The sequence below is a fragment of the Chlamydotis macqueenii genome, chromosome 5 (genome assembly GCF_036417535.1).
Source record: "Chlamydotis macqueenii isolate bChlMac1 chromosome 5, bChlMac1.mat, whole genome shotgun sequence".
NCBI classification, from domain to species: domain Eukaryota; kingdom Metazoa; phylum Chordata; class Aves; order Otidiformes; family Otididae; genus Chlamydotis; species Chlamydotis macqueenii.
This window is the reverse complement of record NC_141560.1, coordinates 29,766,040-29,790,484: the sequence shown is the minus strand read 5'-3', so window position 1 is coordinate 29,790,484 and position 24,445 is coordinate 29,766,040. Positions and strand designations below refer to the sequence as shown.

The 24,445-nt window shown below is 37.5% G+C and overlaps 1 protein-coding gene across 1 annotated transcript in view; it reads left to right on the top strand.

Moving 5' to 3' along the window:
- Window positions 1-24,445, top strand: part of AKAP6 (A-kinase anchoring protein 6) — a 295,501-nt gene that overhangs the window by 264,613 nt on the left and 6,443 nt on the right. The window contains exon 13 of the mRNA XM_086749479.1: window positions 19,792-23,266. Coding sequence (XP_086605605.1) covers window positions 19,792-23,226 — 3,435 coding nt within the window. The 3' untranslated portion in view covers window positions 23,227-23,266. The remainder of the gene's footprint in view (window positions 1-19,791; window positions 23,267-24,445) is intronic.

The following is a 24,445-nucleotide window of genomic DNA, read 5'->3' as shown; positions in this document are numbered from 1 at the left end:
ATCATTTTGTGGTAGTAAATATATATTTGCTGTTGAACTTGTAACAGAAACAAGTTGCATTTGTGAGATAGCTTAGAGAGAGCTGAACAGAGTTCCAAGTCACTGTAGTGAAAGCATATTATCTCCTTCTGCATGTGAGCAGCTGCTGTTTGTAGCTGCAGTCGCTCTAAATAAATTGTTATGAGCTAATTAGAGCTTGGCACTGCTCTTGCAGCAGGAGCAAAGTAAGTCTTGTGTTTCTGTTTGGAATTGCAATGTATCAGGAGTTAAGGCATGGTGAGGGTAGGAGCACTGCACCTTGCTTGGTACCCGGACACTTGGAACCTCACAAGGTGCATGCTGCTTTGCTCCCACTTGGCCTGAGGTAGTCTGGAGTTATTTGCTGGACTGAGCTGACTTTCGCTGCACAGGCGGCATACCATTCTTTCTGCTGAGAAATGGCAGCCATTTAGAGCTATAATGATGCTCATCTAATTTTCACTGTGGGCTGTTTTGTTTTGGAACCTCTCATCTTAGACTTGTTTATAAAAATATGATTCTTTAAAGTATGTCAATATCTACAAGTTTCTCATGTTGATGAAACTATCTGTATTCTCAATATTTAAAGATTCCCTAGCCACTGTAGGATTCAAGCTTCTTTGTCTTCCCTGGCCTTAGTTAGCTGTTCTAGCCTTCCTTTTCACTCAGTTCCTGTGTAGTCACTTCTTGGGTAGGTACCAGGACTGTTTCTTCTGCTTCCCTATCTCTCTGTATTTGATGGTGTGCCAGTCTTGGCACATAAACAGTATCCCTTGGTAACAACTCTTTATTTGTGGTTGCCCACAAAATACTGTAATTTATGAAAACAAATGAGATGCTTTTGTACTCTGATGGCATCTGACTCATTCATGGCATCTGACTTGCTGACAGTAAAAAAAAGATAGCCCAAATGATTATATTGCTTGATATAAGTACGAGAGCCACTTGCATCTTCTGCTGTCTTCTTAATTTGTGTACTAGGATTTTCCTTTGTCCTGTTTCTGACACTTGTTGCATTCAGTCATTTATCTGGGCCTCTTACAGCATTACAAAGGTATGCTGGAATTGACCACAGAAGGCTTCTAGGTTTCTTTTTAATTGTTTGTCTTCATTGATGGTTTTCAGCAATGTTTAATTTTGTTGAACTTTTGCAATAGCAAAAGTGCACCGTAAGTTTACAAATAAGAAGACATTAACACATACTACAAGCACCTAAAGTCTGGTAAAACATGTCCTTCTCATAAACCAGAAGTTATGTCTAGAATGTGAAATTATTGATAAGAATCACTCCAGAAGGATGAAATGGGGTTAGATTCAGTAGGTTAATCGAGCTATAAAGAATGAAGTATTCATACAATGAAAAAAAGCCAAAGATTACTTTTAAAAAACAGTAGGACACTTGTCTGTTACTGGAAGCAGTCCTAATCTGTTTTAGCAAAAGAGGTTTTTATTTCCCCCATCTGGTTTTTTTTGTGGTAAATTCTTTTCCTCCAGATTTATCATTCCTTAGTTTGCTGATATAATGTTATATGTCGCCTAAATTTTAGCTTCAGAGTTACACAGATGCCTTATGGTTTGCCTAACAAGACCCTGCTAGCAATCATCTTAAAAGAAAAAGGAGACTGTCTGGCAATTGGAACTGCAATAGTAACAATCTTTAGTCAACTAAACCCAAAATTGCCATCTAAAATCCCTGCTCAACAGCTGGAGAAGCTTTAACTCATGACACACTTCCCTTTAGAGGACCTAGTCTACTTGGAAAACTGAACAGTTTAAAAAAGGATTTGGGACAGACTCAGTCATGGCCATGCCCACAAGTTTACAACTGTTAAGTCGAAGTGGAAATATATAAGTGGTTTTATGCTTTTTTTTTTTTTTTTAATCTTTTGCTCAGCTAGTGGTATACCCAATGTAAGTTATGTGTTTAGCCTCAGTGGATTATTCCAGCCACTACAAATGTTCACAGTTTGGGGATGTCCTGTGCAGGTCAGATGTCTCTGTATAGAAAGCTACAGTGAGGTGACTGTGGAAATTCGCTTTTCTGGGACTGTTTTACCAATGCTGGAGTATATAAAACTGTTGTACTGCTGTGGCTGGGAGAGAGACAAACGTGTGGTTTCTAATGAATATTACTTCTTAAGTTGCAATTCTGTATCCCTGCCTTTTTGGTGACTGTAGAAACTGCGTTTTCTCCAGACTGCTTATTCATTGAATGAGAAATATATCTGTTTTATAGAGCAGACAATCTCTTTTGTTATACAATAGAGAGGGCTAATTATTGAAGGACAGCATTAATCATGCTTTTAACATGGGGATTTTGAGCTAAGGCAATTTGGGTTAAAGTGCTGTAATTCTCACATTTTCCTGAAAATCTCTGAAATATTAATTTGTCTGATCACTTAGTTGACTACTATGCTTCACGACAAAAAAAAAAATTCTCTTGTTCTCCTGAGTCATCCCATGTGTACACTACACTGTATGTCCAGCAAAACCCCCATCTTCACTGGCTAGAAAGTATGCTGTACATCCAGCCACATAATTGAAAATAATAAGGCCACAATAAATGGGATGGCCTTGGGGTATAACACCCAAGGGATTCAATTGGTGTCGCTTTGCATCAATGTCCATGCATCATGGTAATTGAGGTAACACAACCAATTACCACATTTTAATTAGAGTTGTAAGAACTTGGGAAAATCTGCGATGGTGAGACAGCTCACTTTAAAAAAAAAAAAAAAAAATCTCTCTCTTTTCCACAAGCTTGTTTCTTAGGAGTAAAGAGCCTGCTTAAAGCTCTGTTTAGGATTTTTTCCAACTTCCTTTTGGTTTCTTTCTTTATAATTCACTTTGAAAACAAATTGTTTAAAAATACTATATTGCTTCTGATCTGGTATCTTTATCCTTTTTCTTTGTTTATCTGTTTCTGTGATGCTGTCTGGAAAAGAAGACAGTTTTTAGTAATGCTAGGCATGGTGTCTCCCCTTCACTTCTCTATATTTAATTCACTGGTGCAATATTTTTTCAAACCATGGAATGACACTTGTTCTAAGCTTAAAGAAGTCCACCAGAAAAAAAAACCTTCCTTCAGAGCTAAAAAATAAATTTGTCAGTGTTCAGTTACTTGTTAGATAGCTCCACTAAAGAAGAACTTGGTTTCTAAAAGATTCTTACTTTATTACAAGCCATTATTTTGTAAGGTGAGATCTAGCTAAAAATCTTGCATAAAATTTAGAAGTTCATCAGAAGTGCCTAATACAGCAAAGTACTGAGTGATGATTAACTTAATTGACTCAGTAGGGCACACTACATATTGTAAAGTGCTGAACACCTGTTACATGATCTAGCCCTCACAAAGTAATTATTTAATGACTTATGTTTAAACCTTTACAAATTGTTTTTGTCATTATCTGTCACAAGTCAGTTTTGTTTTGATATTGGACCTCTTCATATAGCATATGACAGTACAATCCTTATGGCTTGTATTTCTTTCTAGCAGTCATCTTGTTTTCCTTGTGTTTTAGCACTGAAGAATGCTCACTTTGGCGCTTCCTTAAAATACATATTTTTTTAGCGAATGGATATTTGATTGTAGAGTCTGTGATGTGATGCACCATCCTCATACTTGAGGTGCATATGTTTTTGGGCTTCTGGGTTGCATTACATGCCTGGTTTGTGACATGGAATAAATGTCTGTATGAAGTTATGTAAATGGTGAACATCAGTCTAGATTTTTCTTGGACTTTAATTGAAGATAGGTGATATGCCCCACATTCTTGCAAGAAATTCTGTATTTCTCATAATTTTCTTGAGGACCAGCTATAGTTATGATGGCAACCATCACAGCAGTATGCAGGGTCTGGATGATGTGGCAAAACTGAAGATGGTGAAATATTTCTTGTTGAGTAGATCTTGATTAAAAAAAAAATACAGACCCATGGAGTCTAGTAAAAATTAAATAAAAATTCAGGTAAATGCTATGTTATATTCTTGAGAAAATCTCTTGAGTGGTCACCTGCAGTGGTGCAGTGGTATGTTTTTAGAGTGAATAGAAAGGAAAAAAAAAAAGAATACATTTAAGTCCTTCTGCAAAGGACTCTTCTCCATCCTCAGAGACTGCAAAACTTTCTGTCACAACTAACTATCCAACAGTATAGGGTGACAATCCAGAAGTGAAATACTCCATGTAACATTACCAATCAGCTAAATTATTCAACTGTTTCCCTCACTCTGGCAGATGTCATGTTTTGCCATGGCTTTGTAAAATCATATGAAGCCCAAGGTGTATATTCAAACTCATAACCCCAGCCAAATCAGAACAAATTCCAATCTTCTGAGAGAGCAAACCCTCAGAGGTGGTTGTCTGATCTCACTGTCACCAAGACAGACTTTTAGCTGTTGCTTTAATTTTAATCACATTCTGGATTCTTTAGTTGTTGGTTGTATTAGGCAAGAAGACGCTAATGAATAATCCAGACTTGAGAGAGTAAGGCAGCCCCATTTCACTACTTCACAATCTCCGTTAAAGATCCCTTCCAACCCTAACTATTTTATGATTCTAGCTATTCTATGACAGTAAGCCTGAGCTCTCCCTCTGGAGAGGATGGAATGCAAAGGTACATACTCGTAACTGTCTCTAGAGTCCCAGAATAGGATTTGGAAGTAGGCTGAATTGTTAAGGTTGAGAGCAAATGTACTCACCAATTCTCCTTTGTTGCTTCCGTGATCTTTGTTCTTTTCTGTTAATGAAAAGGGAGCACTGAATAGAAAGTCTTCATGTGTAGCAGAGTTTCAGTATGGACAATGCTAGAAAAACGCTTTCCTGTGGAGCCTCTTCCAGTGCAGTTTATCTTTGCTCCATAAGGTGGATCACCTCAGCAGAAAGCGTAGATCAGCATTCTTACTCTTTCAGTCCTTTTCTCTGCACTGAAATTTCCAGACATACAATGGTTCCTGCTAATGTTGATGGTGTTGATTACATATGAATTTGTAGTTTGCATTATAATGAACCCTACAAGAACATTTCTTGTAGCTTGTTCAACCACAGTCCTACAGTAGCAAGTTTCAATCACTATCCACCTCAACTGGATTCAATATAGTCTTTGAGATGTGTATTTCTCTTTAGTGACTCCTTGCTAATTCTGCAGACACATTTGGTCTCTTTGCCCTCTCCAGGGTACCCAGCAAACTTTCTAACATGAGAGGTGAAAGTCACTTTTTTGTTGCTGGCATGAGCACAGGAAGATAAATGAAATTACATTAAAAGGAAAGAGTTATTTTAATGAGAAAATCAATTGCTGCAATACTTAATTACTCCAAGCTCCCTTTGATTTTTTTTTTTCCTTGATGAAGCACACAACATTTCTGTGCGGTATTTGAAATTTACTTGCTTTTTTAGAAGACAGGTTTCTTTATGAGACTGGGAATGCTTCATAGTGGCTGATCATGGCTTTAAAACAAAAAGTCTGTAAAAGCAAAATAAATAAAGCATATATTTCCCAGTACTATTTTTAAACCAAATGTGGTTGCTTGATAATGTATAACTACTGTCCACAGCTAATACTACACTGAAAAACTTATTTCAGGTATTTAAGGCAGAAAATATCATGATCACAGTGTTACAGGACTAGGTTCCTGGTGTTGTAATTAGCTCAAAGCATAGTGTCTGAGTTGAGTATAAAATATTGCATCAGTACTAATATTTTTTTAGTAGTACCCTATGAGCAGTCGATTTCAGTGACTGACAAGTCTTTAAGTCATAGATACCTTGAATTTTTTTCTTTATTATGCTCTATTATATTAGGGGAAGAATTACATAAAATTGCTGGCTCAGTACCACAAAGTTTTTTATATACATCTACATATATATTTTTATATTTTAAAAGGATTACTTTTTTTTTATTTCTTGTATATTCCTTTTCTGGTTAATTTAGTTTTAATCTGTTCAAATGTATAAATTCAGAAAGAGGGAAAATTGACATATTTTAAAGTTGCTTAAAAACTTTAAACTATTATATCTCAGGGACCTTCAAGGCTGCTTGGTAGTGCTGTGATACCCAGTGAGAAGCTGGAAATCTTTTCTTTTGGGGATATACAAACCTTCTGTATTCATCCGTGCAGCCAGAAGATACTTCTGTTCCTCAGCTGTCTACTGTCGACTCTGTGTTTCAGGCTGGTCCTGTTTTGCAGTTGAGTGAGGGATTTCATAGCTGGTAGAAAGCTGGTAATACATCTCTGCTGATCTGCTTTTTTTAAAAATAATTGGTATTTACAAACCCTTAAGAGATTTAGAATGCCTGTGAGACCTTAAAGAATGGCAGTTTATCACATGGCTCTGTCATTTAACATATGATCATGAGAACACTGTCATATCTCTCATAGGTAATAGCATTTGACCATCATTGGTGGTATCTCTAACATTCTTAATTTTTTTTTTGCATTTATAAATAACTACAATATTAGTAAATCAACTTCACACAATTAAAAAAAACCAAATATTCAACAAGAAATTGGAAAAATTCAGATTTTGAGACAGCAGAATTCAATCCTATAAAATACAGAAATGTGAGCTTTATAACTTTATAAGTTATAAAAGTCAGCATCACAGTAGCAGGTTACAGGTCTTTATAGCGTGGTGGCATCTATTCTATCAACCATTTGTCAATCTGTTCACCTTTTTTTTTCCATGCTACAAATTAAATAATGGCCAAACCAGTGTAGGTAAAGCACTTTCCACAGGTTTGGTAAAAAGACATTTCCTGCTCCTGAAATGTTCATCAGGACTGCAAGATGAGTAAACTCTTCAATCAGTTTTAGTAGGAAAATATGTAACATTCAGAAACTGGAAATCTGCATGCAGATGCTGAAAGAACTGTCCAACACCATATAAATGTCAAAAAAAACTCACTAAAAAAGAAAGAGAAAAAATGGCTAGGTTTTTATTTTCAAGGACTGAGGTCTTATTTCAGAAGAATTCACTTCCTACTTGGGCACCTAAGTATAGGGGCAGATATTTAAAAGTGCTCAGCGGAGAGCAACTCTCATTGTAGGGCATTGTGTTCAGATTACAGCATGAGGTCAGTGTTTTACTTAAATGCTTAATATCTAATAATCATAAGATCATGACTCAGGCCAGCATTGTTTAAAAAATTAGAGTTAAGGGAAACAGAAAAGTCACAAACTTGTGATTTTTTAATTAATTTAATGACTTGTTGCACTGCCTCTGTAATGACTTCAGTTTTGCAAGAAATGGTATGTGAGTGTAATTGAAACTAATTTTCCAATGTTTTGTTTCAAGAGTTCTCAAACAAAATAGTTTTCAGAAAGAGAGGAAGAAACCTTATTTTCTGACAGGTTGTACAGCAGTTATTTCCATCTTACAAGTGTCTTCCATATTGGATGACAGGGCCACAATCCTCCAACCATTATGGAAATGTATTTGCAGGATCTTCAGTAAATGTGTGCACAACCAGTATTTCATTCTTCAATATTATAGGATGTTCTAGGAGCAGCATCAGCTGTAAGAAGACAGGAATACAATAAAAAAAACTATTTTAAAAATGCATGAAAATAAAAAAGGTACAATTATTCACTCTTTTTCTTAACACAGAAAGTAAAAGGTACTCAATGAAATTATCAGGCAGGAGATTTAAACCAGTCAAAAGGGAATACTATTTTCATGCAGTGCATAATAAAAATTAAACTTGTTTCTACAGGATGTTGCAGATAGCAAAAATACAAATGAGTTCAGTAAGCAATTAGACAAATTAATGGAGGAGACATCAATTAATGCTTATTACATTCCAACTCTGAATGTCCCCGTAGGTTGACTTCTCAAATTTGGGATGGTAGCTTTTATACCATTCCATGTGTCTGAAATTTTTTTAACTTTTCCATAAACATTCACTATTGGACACTGCAGGAGATGGACTCAGCTGAAGGACTGTTGATCTCACCCAAAATGACAGATGCTTTTTGAAAGCTTGTGAACTTGCAGATTTGGAGGCTCACCTGTACTATATTTTTACATAGAAGAAGTTTTAGGGAATGCCTAGAGGGTTTTCATTGGATTTGGATTTTATTTTGCTATTTCCAGAGACTGGGCTGTGGCCATTTAGGTAGTCTGCTTTCACTAGAAGAGAGCTTGTACCAGGAGAAAAATGTACCTACTTAACAGTATTTCAAGGTATTTCTAGAACATTTTTCTGTAAAATATGCAGAAAATATAATACCTACATCTACTTAATATTTAAATATGTACATACATTTATGTGTCAGAGGTACTATAATATACATTAAATAATAAAATGTAAATCGTTAGCAATGATGATCTGAATTTCATTTCTCCTTACATGTAAGACATTTGTGTCACCGTTGTAGCTCTAATCCATATTCAGGTCTTCATGTTTGGTGTGCAGTAATATGTAAATTACCTAGCCAGCTGCATTAAGCAGTGTTTGTTTATTCTATTTCTTTTGGCATAGCGTATAACTGAATTTCTGCCAAAAATGTGGCTGCTTCAGGGAACACTGTTCGAGTAGAAGGAAGTTTTGAAAGGAAACGCACTCATAAGTCTTTACTCTGTTAAACAGTAAAATCAAAACAAACTTTCTGTTCATAAAAATATCTGTATTAATGTAAAATAATGGGCTTGTAAAATACAATGAGTGAACTGAATCTTTTTAGAATGCTCTATTTGCATTGGCTTTGCAAACAAGAATACAATACTAAGAAACAGTGATTTTTTCATACGTGGGAAGGGTGACTAAAACTGGTGAAATGTGAAAATGGAAAGTTTAAGAGAAATTATTTTAAAATGGCATATTAATCTCTCCTAATACATAGCATTTAAATGCATTTAAATTTAGAAAGCAAAGAAGTTTAAGTGTTAAAAAAATTGTATTAATGATGCATAGAGCTATCTACTTATGCTGGCAGCCCTTTCAGTCTCCCAGTCTGACACTTCCTTTTTTATCCAGCCAGCTAATTTCCCCTCTTTTGTGAGGAGTAACTGTTTTCACACTAGTGCTTACCCAGCAAGCCTCCTCATTGTTTCATGGTTAATTATCTTCTCCAGCTTCACCTTCTCGAGAGAAGGCAGAAAGACTGGGCCTCCCCACAGCTCTAATGAAAGCTAAGTTTTAGAGATGCACTGTGTGAATAAATGCATTGTCTGATCTACCAACATAATAAATGAGTTCCTAAACTTTATGGAGTCACAGCTCATCCAGCAGGTTTACTGAACAATGCAGAAAGAGGCTTTATTTAAAAAAATTTTTTTTATTATTTTTAAAAGGGTGGAGGAATATTTCTTCAGTGTGAAACCAAATACCATAAACTGTTCCAAAATCTCTAGGCATTACACAAAAGGTACATGTCAAACATTCTGTTTCAGTAGAAACCTGAGCTGCTGCATGAAATACTTTGAGCTCTATACTTTAGAGTTGTATATTAACAACACTCATACTAATAATCTTAATACATTATTATGTGTGCCCTGTACTCCTCAGTTATTACACCACTTTGTAAACTCTTAGTACTCGTTGGACTTTTTGTGCCTCACTAGCACTGAAAATAGTCCTTGTGGATGGACTTAAATCTTCAGTTTATGTTCCAATTTGAGCCTAAGTTAAAAATGTTTAACATTTAAAATAAACTCTCCTGTAACAGAAGAAGGTTGAACAATGGCGATAGTGGTTTTGTAATAATGATGTACTCCCCATTGTAATTTTGTACTCAGACAAACTAACACAGGCAAATACAAGCTCCTCACCATAACAAGATATAGTGGCCCATTACTTTGTCTTCTAAGTGAATTTCTACAAAGTATGCTTATATTAAATCACTTCTCAAGTGACCAAAGCAAAATGTGCACATAACACTGGTACTTGAGACATTGCACGGGATCCATTCAGTGTAGTAGATTAGACTGAAAATTCCAATCCTTTTTTTTTCCAGCCAGCTCCAGGGCTGTGTTGGCATCTATTAGGTACAGAAAAACCTATAAACATCATGACTTACCAGAGATGGAGACAAGAAAAAAAATGTGGAAGTTCGAAGATGAGATGATCTTAGTGAAAGAGCTCTGCCTAGGGACCTCTTACACTTGGAGCTAAGGCCAGTGTTTCTACTTTGCGACATTTGAGAAGCAGCTTTTCTTAGACATAGGCTGTGTAATGGCAAGGAGCTGTTGTATTGTTGTAGCCTCAAGGTGCTTACCATTGCAATTTTGATTCATCGCCAGAACTGTGCCACTTATTAACAATTGTGGTGTTTAACTTAACACTTGGAATTTCATAGGTAGACAGACTGTGCAGTACTTATAATATGCAGCATTCTTCTAGCCATTGACTTCACAATACTCTTACTGACTCCCCTCTAGTCAATATCCAAAATTTACAGATGGTGAATCAATTACTGCAGGAAGTGCCTGAACTGAGATTACAAAGAAATTGTGTTGAAATTTAAATAGGGGGAAAGAAAAGAGTCCATTCTCTTTGACAACATGAATTAGGCTAAATTTGGTAGTCTCACAACTGCTTCATAAGGAGAAGAAACTGAGGATAGAGCCAGATATTCTTCATGCAGTCCTATTATTCATAAATAATAGATAAAGTCTCCCTTTCCAGTATACAGAAAGAATTTTTATTTAGAAATTCAAGCGTCTCTCCTCCAGCTCTCAGTGAGAAAACTTTCTTTCTAGCTTTCTCCTAAGGTCAAGCTCCCAAGGGTTTATGTCCTATTCTTTTGTACCTTACATCTAGCTGTTTCTATGGTGATCCTCACTCTTTAGTGTTTCTCATAAACACTCATTTCTGCTGAAACAAAGCTCTTAAGAACTCTGTGATTCCAGGTGTCTTGATGTGCCTGTTGTAGGTTGGAGATGGCTGTTGTGTCTAGTGAGTCCATTCGCAGTGTCTGCAAGGTTGTCCTGATTTAACTGAGAGTACACCATTAAAGCAGTACCAGTTCCAATGTAAAGACTACTAAATGGAAAGTGTTCTTAACCAGTATGTAGACATCTTAACTAGTACACAGACAAAACAATAGTGATTTTAGTATTCCATTGTAGCTTTGCTAGTACAAAATTGTTCATGAGAGCTTGGATGCAGAATGCAACTGATTTGCCATCAATACTGCTGTACCAGTGAAAAATTGTGCTGAAGTTCTGCAGTGTACAGGAGCAATAGTTAAACCTGTTTAAGCAAGATTGGTTCCACAGATTGCCTGGGTTTGGTGGATTTTTTTTGTCTTAAACACAAAGATTGATCTTTGATTGGGTCAAATTCTGAGACTTGGTGTGGATGAACTCCCACCAACTTGCATGGGCCTGTATCTGAGGCAGAGTGCCAGGATTTGCTCTTTTCTGAACTAGGTGTGCATGGCACTGGGTTTGAACATTTTGGGTTTGGGCAAAGCTGAGAATGTTTTTCTAAGAGTTTCATAAAGGGCTTGTGTTGAATTCTTGCACAAAGGAAATAATATATTCCTCTGAAGTAAAGGTGAGACCAAAATGACATTCAAGGGCAAAAAATCCTGTCATGTAACCTCTTGACAGATGAAAAAAACCAAACTACAAAGCAGCAAAAACAACAGTAAGTAAAATATGCCATGTAGCCAGGTTTTCTCATCACAATAAAAAAAGCAAAGATAGACAACTTGGAATATAGTTCTGAGATTGTAAACCTATTTGGATGACAATATGATTTGATACAAAATTGTTATAGATGTTCTTCTGTTCTCTAGTAACATTTAAAGGGCTTCTTCAGCAGATGAGAATCAGAGGTGTTAGAAAGCCATATGAGGATACAGTGGCAAAAAACAAGGCCACTGCTTCCATAGAGGCTGGAAGAGAGATAACAGGTAGTGTGTTAGCAGTGATACTCTGGGCACAGCACAGGGACTAAGCATGTTGAGTCCCTGCTTTTGTCTTGATCTGTGATAGAACTTAGTTCCTGCAGGCCTTCTGCTGACACAGCTCACCTTCTGTTCCAGCCTGGCTTGTCTGCTCCAACTGGTGTGTGGTGGAGAGGCTGGAGCCTTTCACTCTTTCTTTTGGCCATCTAGCACTGTGGGTAGCTTACCAAGAAAGTTAGAAGACCCTCACAGGACTCATGTGCAGGCACAACTGACTCCAGAGTGTTATCTAGCATCATCAAATGACATTTAAATAGCAGAAGAATGGTTAGAGAACGGCCAATTTCTCTGACTTTTTAAAACACTTCTATTATTAGTAAGGACTAATATTTTTTAGACGGGCACCCCCTTAAAATGTCACTGCGGTTATTTCATCTATTGCTTAGAAGATGAGCCCACTAATTCACCATAATGATAAAGAAAATTATTAGTTTTAAAACCTGGAAATGACAATCCTATCTTCTACACTTTTATTTCTGAGCATTTTCAGAGAACTTCAAACATCATTGCCATAAAGACAGATACCTGAGCAATGGTAGACTAGACTAGAATAGAATAATTAAGGTTGGAAAAGACCTCTAAGATCATCAAGTCCAACCATCAACCCAACATCATCATGCCTACTAAGTCATATCCCGAAGTGCCACATTTACATGTTGTTTTTTTTTTTAATACCTCCAGGAATGGTGACTCCACCACTTCCCTGAGCAGCCTGTTCCAATGGTTAACCACTCTCTCAGTAAATAAATTTTTCCTAATATCCAATTTAAACCTCCACTGGTGCAACTTGAGGCCATTTCCTCTTCTGCTGTCGCTAGTTACTTGGGAGAAGAGACCAGCACCCACCTCACTACAACCTCCTTTCAGGTACTGGTAGAGAGCAATAAAGTCTCCCCTCAGCCTCCTCAGCAGCTTTCCAGCCACTCTTCCCCAAGCTTGTAGCGCTGCATGGGGTTGTTGTGACCAAAGTGCAGGACCTGGCATTTGGCCTTGTTAAACCTGATACAATTGACCTTGACCCATCAGTCCAGCCTGTGCAGATCCCTCTGCAGAGACTTCCTACCCTCAGACAGATCAACACTCCCACCCAATTTGGTGTCATCTGCAAACTTACTGAGGGAGCAATCCCCTCATCCAGATCATTGATAAAGATATTAAACAAGACTGGCCCCAAAACTGAGCCCTGGGGAACACCACTTGTGACTAGCTGCCAACTGGATTTAACTCTGTTCACCACAACTCTCAGGGCTTGGCCATCCAGCCAGTTTTCAACCCAGCGAAGAGTACATCTGTCTAAGCCATGAGCCACCAGCTTCTCTAGGAGAATGCTGTGGGAGACACTGTCAAAGGCTTTACTAAAGTCCAGGTAGATCACATCCACAGCCTTTCCATCATCCACTAGGCAGGTCACCTGGTCATAGAAGATCAGGTTGGTCAAGCAGGATCTGCCCTTCATGAACCCGTGCTGGCTGGTCCGGATCTCCTGGTTGTCCTGCACATGCCTGGTGAGTGCACTCAAGATGAACCACTCCATAATCTTCCCTGGTACTGAGGTCAGGCTGACAGGCCTGTAGTTTCCCAGATCCTTCTTCCGCCCTTCTTGTAGATGACAGTCACATTGGCAAGCTCTCAGTTGTCTGGGATCTCCCCTGTTAACCAGGACTGCTGATAAATGATGGAGAGTGGCTTGGCAAGCTCCTCTGCCAGCTCCTTCAGTACTCTCAGGTAGATCCCATCTGGCACCATAGACTTGTGTGTGTCCAGGTGGCATAGCAGGTCATTAGCTGCTTCCTCCTGGATTATGGGAGGGTTTATTCTGCATTCTGTCCCTGTCTTCCAGCTCAGGGGGCTGAATACCCTGGGCATAATTGGTCTGACTATTAAAGACTGAGGCAAAGAAGGCACTAAGTACCTCAGCCTTTTCCTCATCCCTGGTGGCAATGTTCCCCCCACCACATCCAATAAAGGATGGACCTTCTCCTTGGCTCTTTTTGTTGTGGAACCTCAGTTGTTCCCGTAAGACCCAGCCTGCACTGAGACCCTTGCAGGTGATGTCTGTGACTGCAAAGAGAAAAGATGAAGTCAGTGTCCTTCCTGTGGTACAGAAATCTGTACTTAGAAGCAACCATGTGGGACCCTAGCAATATCTGTACGCATCCATAACACCTAACAGAGAAGCACAAGTTCTGCATGTGAGGATTGAGCATATCATTTCATCGAGGAAGACAATAGTAATTGTAAAACGAAGCAAAAGAAAGTATGAACTGCAGTTTTAGATCTTGTTTTCTCAGGAAATAAACATGTACCTTCTTCTTTTAACTGCAATTATAAAAAATACGTGTGCTCATGGTCCATTTCTCTAGTGACCTGTGCTAAAGGATACTGCTTCCATGTATTTTAGGACCACGTTGTAATGTGCAGGTTACTTCAGAATTATGCACATGGAATATTGTGCATATGCTTGTGCATATTAAAACCTTGGTGTTGGGAAATGGAGACAGTTTTCTTGTTGGCTATGGTATAGGGAAACCTATTTAGAAAATGAACTTAAGTGAAGCAGAGGTGAAGTGGGTACTGTACACATGACTATTGCCCTCCGCAGAAGTACTTGGCATGCTTGCATTTTTCAAAAGACAAAATCATGTTTGTCTTCCTTGAATGTGCACACATTCCTGGAGATGGGGGATGGTTTTCTTTCTTTCTCTTTATTTTTCCCCTGGCTCCTAAGTGCAGTTGAGTTTGGATAATTTGTCCACAGCAACTAAAGGATATGTTGCAGGGGAGGGAGGAACAAAGTTTTTATTTATTATTGTAAAAGCTCTTTTTTTTTCATGTTAATTCCTTTAAAAAATATAATGGTACGTAGGGGTTACATTACAGGCCTGTTTCACCAACACAAAGTATCTGTACTGGAGTACACATGCAAATGAAGCCGAAACAGAGAATCATTGTTTAATAAAATTTACTGCAGAAAAAGCAAAACTTTCCATGTTTTAGCAAAGGAAAAAACAGGGAAAAAATGCATTTTTGAGACTTTTCCTTAAAAAGCACTGGGGTTGAGGAAATGTCTTGATTTGGCTTAATGATCTTCTTTCTTCCCATTAATATTTTCAGCAGATTTACTGTTTAACCATTAAACATCAACCCTACAAACATTTAAGTGCACACCTAACTTTGCTCACCTGAGTTGTCCCACTGAAATGGCAATACTGTCCTGAGAAAAATAGTTCAGAGTTCAAATTAGGAATAGCCAAACTCCTTGAAGCAGCCCTTTCAAATACATTAGAATTAATTCAACCTTTCAGTCTTCTCAGTCTATAATTTAATTGATTCTTGGCTTAGTTATATTAGAAACTTTTAATGCAACAGTAAATGCTTCCCAAGTGTTGTTTATCTAGCGGTAATATTTTAAAAATACAAATATGCATAATATTGTGCATCTTTTTGTTCTTATTGCTTTGTAATTTTTACTTGCTTGGTCAAAACTATTTACCTTCTTTTACCGTGAACCATGTGACCATCATGATGTACTCTAGACGTAGTGTTATTTAGCAACTTTATAATGATAAAGTCACTCTGACCTACTTTAAAGCTATTAATTTTTATAAAGATTACATATACACACACATACACACAGGAATATATGCATGTGTATACACACACACTCTTGCACATATAAAAAACAAGTTTCCAAATTCTGGTGCAATCAATTACATCAGTTGGTATCCAAAGAATTTTTGCCAGACTGAATGGCACCTTTGCAGCATGTTTTGCCACAGACTTTAGCAAGGCGGGGTGTGCGTACAGGGCTCACCCCATTGAATTCTGAAGCTCTGTATCACACTCAAAGCTTCTCTTTACTTGTAGTCGGTCTTATATGTGGAAATCGGCATGTCTGTCTGTGACAGAGCCCTCTCTTGTTGGGTATTTGTGGTTCAAGGAGCAATACATTGGACCAGGCTAGGCAGAACACCCTTGCAGAGTGTGCAAGGGCAAACTCTGTAGGAATGCCACATTCATCATTGACTCACATGGAATAAAAAACATGGTGCAGCTCTCACATGAGTAAAGTTTTCCCAGTTGGAAATGCCAATAGATTTGTTTGCCTTGTGTAAAAGATACGTTGTGCAATACTATACAGTTCTCTGGAATGGCAACCAAGACAGACCGGGGAAGAAACAGCATTTTTTTTTTCCCAGTAAAGTAAGTAATCAGAATTTAGCTCTGACGCCAGCTGAAACTTACAGTGTTGTACCTCCCATCCTCTGTATAACACCAAGTAATGAATTGGTTTGGGGAATTTTAGATGTTCTGTTGGCAAAACCTAATAATCTGTTACTATCATGATAATTCTAATCCTCCAGCACCCTACCTATGCACAGAGCAGCCTGATAAGGAGACATCTGATGTGATAAAAACAGTCTTCAGAGATTCCTGGTTTTTACCCTGCTACAGTGCAAACATAGGCTGGAGTGACGCTACTTTCCATTCCTCACTCCAGAGATGTATTCAAGAGTCTGTATGGTGTTGCTCTCTCCAACAACTTCCTCAAAGTCTAAAGTCTCTTGTTTGAGCAGCTTGCTAATTTTTTTTTTTTTTTTAAAGAAAGAGAAAATATGTACCCCTGCTAAAAATGCCAGATACAAAATGTTTGTGACTTAAGCTGAGTGCTTTGTTTCAAATGTAAAACTTGGTTTATACTTGGAAAGGCTGCCAATGGAGCTGATAACTGCTAAAGTTGTACTTCAAGGGAGATGATGCTTATAAGAAAAGTAGTAATGACTAATATCAATTCAGTCATTTCCTCGGACAGAGAAAGCTATGCTGGTAAAATGATCATATTTACGTAAGAGCCTTTGGAAGTATAACTGTAACAATTAGAAGGAAAAAAAAAATCAAATCCCTCAGCATCTTAGTTATGCCTGTAAAACTTCTGAGTATATACTAGGTCTCAGAAAAGCATGTGCATTTGAAGAATAAAAAAATAGGCTTTGAAGTGAGGAGCACTCAGTGAAGATGAATGGGCTGAGGTCACAACTCTACATGTTTTATTGTTTTAGTCCATCTGACTTGCAGAACAAACAAGGCAGCCAAGTGCTGATTTACAGAGGGAAGGTTATCTTCCTGACCAATAGGGACCAAATGTTTTGATTTTGAGAAACAAAATCAGATTCTGTGGAACATAAAATCCTTGGAACCTGCTGCTGATTTCCTGCCTTCAGGAATTTCTTTTTGCAGCTGGCAGAAGCTTAAAACAGTAAAATTGTGCAGTTTAGAAAGCTTTTCACAGCAATGTCTTCCTCATGCTAAGTATAACAGAGTCATAAAACATGCCACAGAGAAAATTAGTTATTGTAGCTGATTTCTTGTTTAATCTAACAGGTTTTCAAACTAACTTTAGTTATTGTTATTCTCTTGCACCAGTTTTTTACTTGCAGGTTGCTTAAGGACAGCTACAAGAGGGAAACTGGGTCCAATTAAATACCAACTGTAAGCCATTATAAAAACATGGCAAACTGGCAAATCCAAATATGGATTTCTGAACTCTACAATGTACAGAACTGCTCTGATAGCCATTGTTGTCTAGCAAATTGGTGTTTTCATGGGAATTTAACATTTAAGCTAACACTAGTCAATATCTCACATGGAAAAAAAAAAAAAGGACTCTAACAAATTGACTCCATAAAAGCTTTGGAGTAGGTAGATCCATAAAGAGACTCTAGCCTTCAACATTAGACCTGACGATTCTCAAAATCCCAAAAGCTTCCTAACCTGCCAAGTGGGAAAAAATTTTCTGACACGTGTATTTCTGCCCATGATTATGTGCAATAGCTTAACATAGGTGCTCTACTCAGGGACCTTACAACTAAGCCTGATGAAGCCTGAAGACGCAGATGTATCTTACATGAAGAATGTCTTTGTTTATCAAATATATTAGTAATCATATCACCCTGCTGAATGGTGGATAGCTACTCTGCCCAATGTGGAGAAAATAATTCTTCCTTATGTCAGTTGAGTGTTTTAGCCATTGGTCTACTGGACTTACTGGGATGGGATAGCCTTTTGTCTTGCACAGCACCACCACCTGTATCCATTATTAAGTAGACACTGGAGCGGGGATTTGGACCTATCTGTGCCTCTTGGTAGTCAAATGTGCTGAACTGCAGCACTACAGGATAAAATTCTTCTCATCTATCTGTGACCCAATTAATATTGAATTGTTTTATGCAAAATTAAATAGGAGAAGTAGGCTTCTTTTCAGAACAGCATGTAGGTAGGGCTTCTCCTGAGAGAATGAGAACCTGGTTTGTGTCTCTTATGCCCAGTTTGACAGTGTCCCACACCCAAAATCAGTGCCGTAAGTATTGAGCTGTTGGAGACCATCCCATGATTTCTCACAAAAGGGCTGATTAGCTTTAGTCTCTACTTCAAAGACAGCCTCCAGCTGAGAATCGAAGTCAGAGATATGTGCCTTCCCCTGCATAATTAACTTTGGCTGAGTCATGATGAATCTAAGTCTAAGAACTAAGTTGTGTACAATTGCACTTCAGTGGACTACAGTCTCATTTTATCTGCTTGTATTTTAGTAACTTTGTAAGTTTGTTGTGATTTAGATTGCTGTTTGGCATGTGATCAATGCTGTATTTCAAAAACAAAACCTGCTCCAAGAAAGCTTGAGAGAGAGAGGTCATAGTTGAAAGGTTTTTTTTTAAAAAGTGCTTGTTTTTCTGGATACAGTGACCGTTATTCAGGTGTTAAGATTATTTAAATGAAACAATTCTAGATTAGTTAACAGTTGTATTACAAGACTTATTGTATAAGTAAAGTCTTCCCTAAAATGGAGGCCTCTCAATAAACAGAAAAAGAAAATAAAAGTAATTTGTGCTCAGAGAACCAGTCCCAGAATCAGGGGCCACTTCTGTCTTGTTTTGAGGGGTTTAAGGTGAGTCGGTACTGTTGGCCACTTGACACATCACATTTGAGTGAGAAAAGTTGTCAAAGTGTTATTCCTCTCCCACATGTTTCTAGAAGGAACAGTTCTTGATATTATGTGTTCTGAGTCATACTAGCAAATATTACTGGAAAGTTACAAAAGTCTTTAAAAAAGCAAACAAAGTTTAGCTCAATTATTTATCAGCCCTTTCACAGAGAAAGGTGTCAGAACAGACAATGTTTGAAATTCATGTAGTATTGGATTAGACTGATTGTTCTTACAGCTGAAGATATTAACATTCATTAGTCTTACTTACTGGTCATTAGTACCGCCTTTATTATCAAATAAACTATAAATAGAAATGCTAATAAAAATTCATCAAGTCTTGTGGTTTCCAGTGCATTAGATCTGTTGTTTCAAGGCTGACAACACAAAAGTTTGTTATAAACATTTCAAAAATCCCTTAATAAATCCTTTATATCCTCACTCTTTTAAACTTTAAGCAGGCTAAGATAGATTCTCATATATCCAACAAATAAAGCGCTAATTGCATGCTTTTTGCTAGCACATTAACACACTCCTATATTATTCTGCAGAATGGTTAAAACTTGTTACATATAAAATGACTAACCACAATTAACAATTAATTTCTATTAAAGAAAAGTCAAATTTATGTATTATATTTTGACAGCATATAAGAAAAAAAAACGTTAAGAAAACCAAGAAATCATGCAGAATGTAATAGGTTTCATTTTAATTGATCATTTTAATGGCACACAAAAGGTAACAAAATTAAAAGCCTATTGGTGATCATTGTTCCAAAAATGCACTTTATATCCATTAATTTACTTATATGATTTCAGTGTAAGTACATTTAAAATGCAGCTGTAAATATTTTTAATCTTTTACTTTTTTTTTTTTTGCAGGAGCCTCTGAACGTTATTGATACCAGTTTGATGGATCTAAATGGTCCAAGTGAAGATGCACTAGAATGGGATGAAACTGACATAAGTAATAAGTTGATCAGTATTCATGAAGACTTAAGTGATCTTGATCAGGAACTGAATAAGGATGATCGAAGCCAGAAACCTGCTTCAGGAGAATGTGGTGATAACAATGTGAATGAAGATGAAAGTATCAGTGATCGTGGAAGTCCTCTTTATTGTCCCAGCATTACTTCCCCTCCAAATCCTCACATCTATCAGGTCTATAGTCTTCATAATATTGAATTATCAGAAAAAAAATACATGCCTTTTTTGAAAAAAACATCCAAACTCTCCAATGTAACACAATCTAACATCTTAAACAAAAGTCTTAGTAAAGATTCCTCATTTTCATCTACCAAATCCCTGCCAGACCTAATAGGGGGGACCACATTGGGAAAACCATATAACTATATGTATCAGAGTGGAAACATAAGCAGGCATTCTGAGAGTGAGAGTGGGATAGTAAGCGAATGTGACACAGAAACTACAAATAATTCAGAAATTTTTTTGCTAAATGATATTGAAAGCACTCAGAGTAATCCTGAAATTGGGCATGCAGAAACTCAAGTGGATGACATAGTCAATGTAATAAAACAAAAAATAAAACAAGATGAAGAGGACCATGCTAGTTTCTCAGATGATTTCCAGTTGGCACCTTCTGCATGTTGTGGAAGTGAAAATGATGAGGATTTGGACAGCATTACCATGTGTAACCCTGTTTGTCTAGAAGAATTGCAAGAAAAACATGATGTGTTTACATTTTATGATTACTCATATCTTCAAGGCTCCAAATTCAAATTACCAGTGATAATGAAACAATCGCAAATTGAAAAAACACATACAGAGGGCAGTTTGTTTCATGGCTTTTCTTTTGATAAAATACCTGGTAAATCTGAACATAAGCCTGGAGAGTCACAACCAGATGGGTTTATTCATGACCATACTCGGGCAAGTATCCCTGGAGAATCAGATCCCAATTCCTGTAAATCTGCAGAAACTGTAAAAAAATTAACTGTTACAGAGAATGCAAGACAAGTTTCAAATTTATCTCATAGTTCTTCATTAGAATCTCTGTCTATAGTAGGAGATTTATTCAGCTCAGGTATTTTTAAAGGTGGAGATGGTCTTCAGCGAAGCACTTCTTTGGAGAGCTGGCTGACTTCCTACAAAAGCAATGAAGATCTTTTTAGCCATCATGGCTCAGGAGACATAAGTGCAAGCAGTGATTCTGTTGGAGAGCTCAGCAAAAGGACATTAGATCTTTTGAATCGCTTAGAGAATATCCAGAGTCCTTTAGATCAAAAGATAAAGCGCAGCATCTCTGATATAACACTCCAAAGTGGCTCTCAAAAAATGTCTTTTACTGGACAGCTGTCTCTAGATATTGCATCCTCAGTCAATGAAGACTCAGCAGCTTCTCTCACTGAACTCAGCAGCAGTGAGGATCTTTCTCTCTGCTCTGAAGACATTGTACTACACAGAAATAAAATACCAGATTCAAATGCATCATTTAGAAAACATCTTAATAGATCTGTAGCTGATGAGAGTGATGTCAATGTCAGCATGATTGTTAATGTCTCCTGCACTTCTGCTTGTACTGATGATGAAGATGACAGTGATTTGCTTTCAAGTTCCACCCTTACCTTAACTGAGGAAGAGCTAGGTATCAAAGATGAAGATGATGACTCCAGTATAGCAACTGATGAGGATATTTATGAAGAATGCAATTTAATTTCAGGACTTGATTATATAAAAAATGAACTCCAAACTTGGATTAGACCAAAATTTTCTTTGACAAAGGAGAAGAGAAAAAGTAACCTCAGTGATGAAATTCAGTGCAGTAGAGAAGTTAATAATGAGACATCAAAAGCCACAGATACATTAAGCATTGAAAAACTATTGAATGGTTCAGTACAGAAAATATCAGAAAACAATGGCAATAGTAAGAATGTACCACGTGATCGTGAAAAAGGGACAAAGAGTCATCTAATGAAAGATATGTCTCAGGTTGTGAAGGATCAGCTTGTGGATGATATGGAAAACGGCAACGTTGAAAATACTCTTGGCAGTGAAAAGGAAAGTCTTGTTAGAACATCAGCAACTCCCAAAACTCATGCATCTCTTGATGTCGGAGAAGCTGAAAATGAATGTTGTGTCTGTGAAGCATTTACAGACAGTTCAGATGATTCACGTACAGATGGCAAGAAGACTGTTCTGTCATCAAAAGGATCCAGAAACCCTCCAAAAGAATGTCAAAGTCATCTTGAGCCTGATCATCACTCTGTTGCTGCCTCTCCTGCTAAAAAGCCTTGCCTTGAATCTTCCTCAGAAATGAATTGCATAGACATAGAAGATACAGCTTTACAAACATCCTTACCTAATGGTCAACAACATAGAGCAAGCATTACTGAAAAATCTAGCGATTGCTGTACAGCCTTGAAACCCAGTGAAGCAGAATGTGACTCTTCAGCCAGTGGTCTTGATTCGTGCTCTAACTGTGCATCTGCTGCTTTTGATAAAAGAAATGTGGAAGATGGCTCAGTACACATTTTTGTGAGAGAGATAATAGACATGGCATCAACAGCTTTGAAAAGTAAGTCACAACCTGAGTGTGAGTCATCTGCTCCAGCTTCATTAGCACAGATCAAGGAAAAAGTGTTAGAACACTCTCACAGACCCATTCAGCTAAGAAAAGGAGATTTCTATTCTTACCTTTCCCTTTCTTCTCATGATAGTGACTGTGGAGAGGTAATCAAATACATAGAGGAAAAGAGCAGCACTCCTGTGCCACTGGACTTCACAGATGAGAGAGAAAACATTGAATGCTTTTTCGAAGCCTGTCCTGAGGAAGAATGGGTTGAGCAGCAGCAATCCATTTCTAATGGTACTCCTGAAGCACGAGTTGAGCAGCAGAAACCCATTTGTAACACTATTTCTGAAACATCTCCAGAGTCACTAGGTGAAGTAACTCGAGACTCATTAGAAGAAGTTAAAATTTTATCTGAAGGCAGGGATTTATCTTTCTTAGGTGGTGATGAGAATGATATGAATGTCCCCAGTCATAACAAACAAAGTGCATCAAACCATTTGAAAAATGCTGCTGATGATTTGCTTATTTCAGATGGGCAAACTGAAAGTTTGGAAAAGAATTCTCCAGAACTTAGTACTAAAAAGAGCAATACAGGAAAATCATCTGGACCTGAAGAGCCCAAAGGATGTGTTGCTGCTTCTGAAGAGGCTTCAGCTATAGAGTTTCAGTTAAAGCCTGACCATTCACAGAAAAAGGATGTTTTGCATCATAACAGTAAAACTCTTACTTGTGAAGAAAACCTCCTGACTCTTCATAAGGAAAGACATATAAATATGCACAGATAGAATGTAACCCTCTCCAGGCACATACATTATCCTAAAACAGGTATGTACCCTACAAGTTGCACATTCGTTTTTTAAACTTTTTTTTTTTTACATTTTTGTACAATGAAAAGAAATTAATCACCATCCAAGGCTTCTGTTTTATGATAGTGCTGTATCATTTGATTACACTATAATCCAAATTTACATGCCACTGGTCAACAAAGGCAGTGAATACTAACTGCTTCTTGCCCTTTGGCTTTGCACTGCCTGGAACTGCTGTCTTCTGGGACAAATCTGCTATCTTGCAGACCTTGGGAATTCTTCAAATATAATATTTCTATATCAGACTCCTCTTCCCTCCTCAACTGAGCTGTGGAACCAGAAACCAGCTCTACTCATTGATCCCCTTCTCCACAGTCAGCTGGCCTTACGAGGTATTCAAAAGCACTTGATGAAGCTGAACTTCCAGTTTTACATGAATTTGGGGTGACTAGTGACTAGGAGTTCTACAATATTTCTAAACAAGCCATGAAGAATGGCTAAGCAGACTGGAGAATAAGTAGAGAGAAAATAAGTCATCTCTTGATGTCAGTTTACTGTGATTTAAGTTTATTAAGACATTACTAAGAACACAATTATTACAATACAGTGTTAGGCCAAAAGTTGAGGTTACCAAAATAACAGATCTTTGCAACATCATTAAAGAGTATAATGTAAGAGTAATGTAGAATAAAGACCTGAATACCAAAACAGATGGAAACTGATAGCTACACAGCAGTACTGGAAGCTTTGTTTCTATTTTGTGGTAAGCATTTTGAAACATAAGTAAGATGTTGGAACCTAAGATGAAAAAGTGGCTAAGATCTCTTCCAAAGTCTGAAAGTGGTTCAGATCTGGAGTTTCTGACCTCACATAAATGTCTAACAATAACTGCACAATTAACAACGAGAGAAGATCTACAAAGCAACTTCTGGATGAGATCATAGCATGTAGCACTGCTGCTTTGAGTCTCATAGTTGTTTGGCGACCCAAAAGCCAGCATAGCTGTATAGAATGTCACTAGTCTTTGGAAACACTGCTCTGGCAGACCAGAGTCAGCATGGCAACTCCAAATACCACTCCAATTCAAAATGCCGCTGCTTGCCAGAAGCTGTAGCAAGGGAATTTCCAATAAAACACAAGGCTAAGCATGGGATCAGGTTTCCCTAGGAAATTCTGGAATCTCCATCCTTGGAGATTT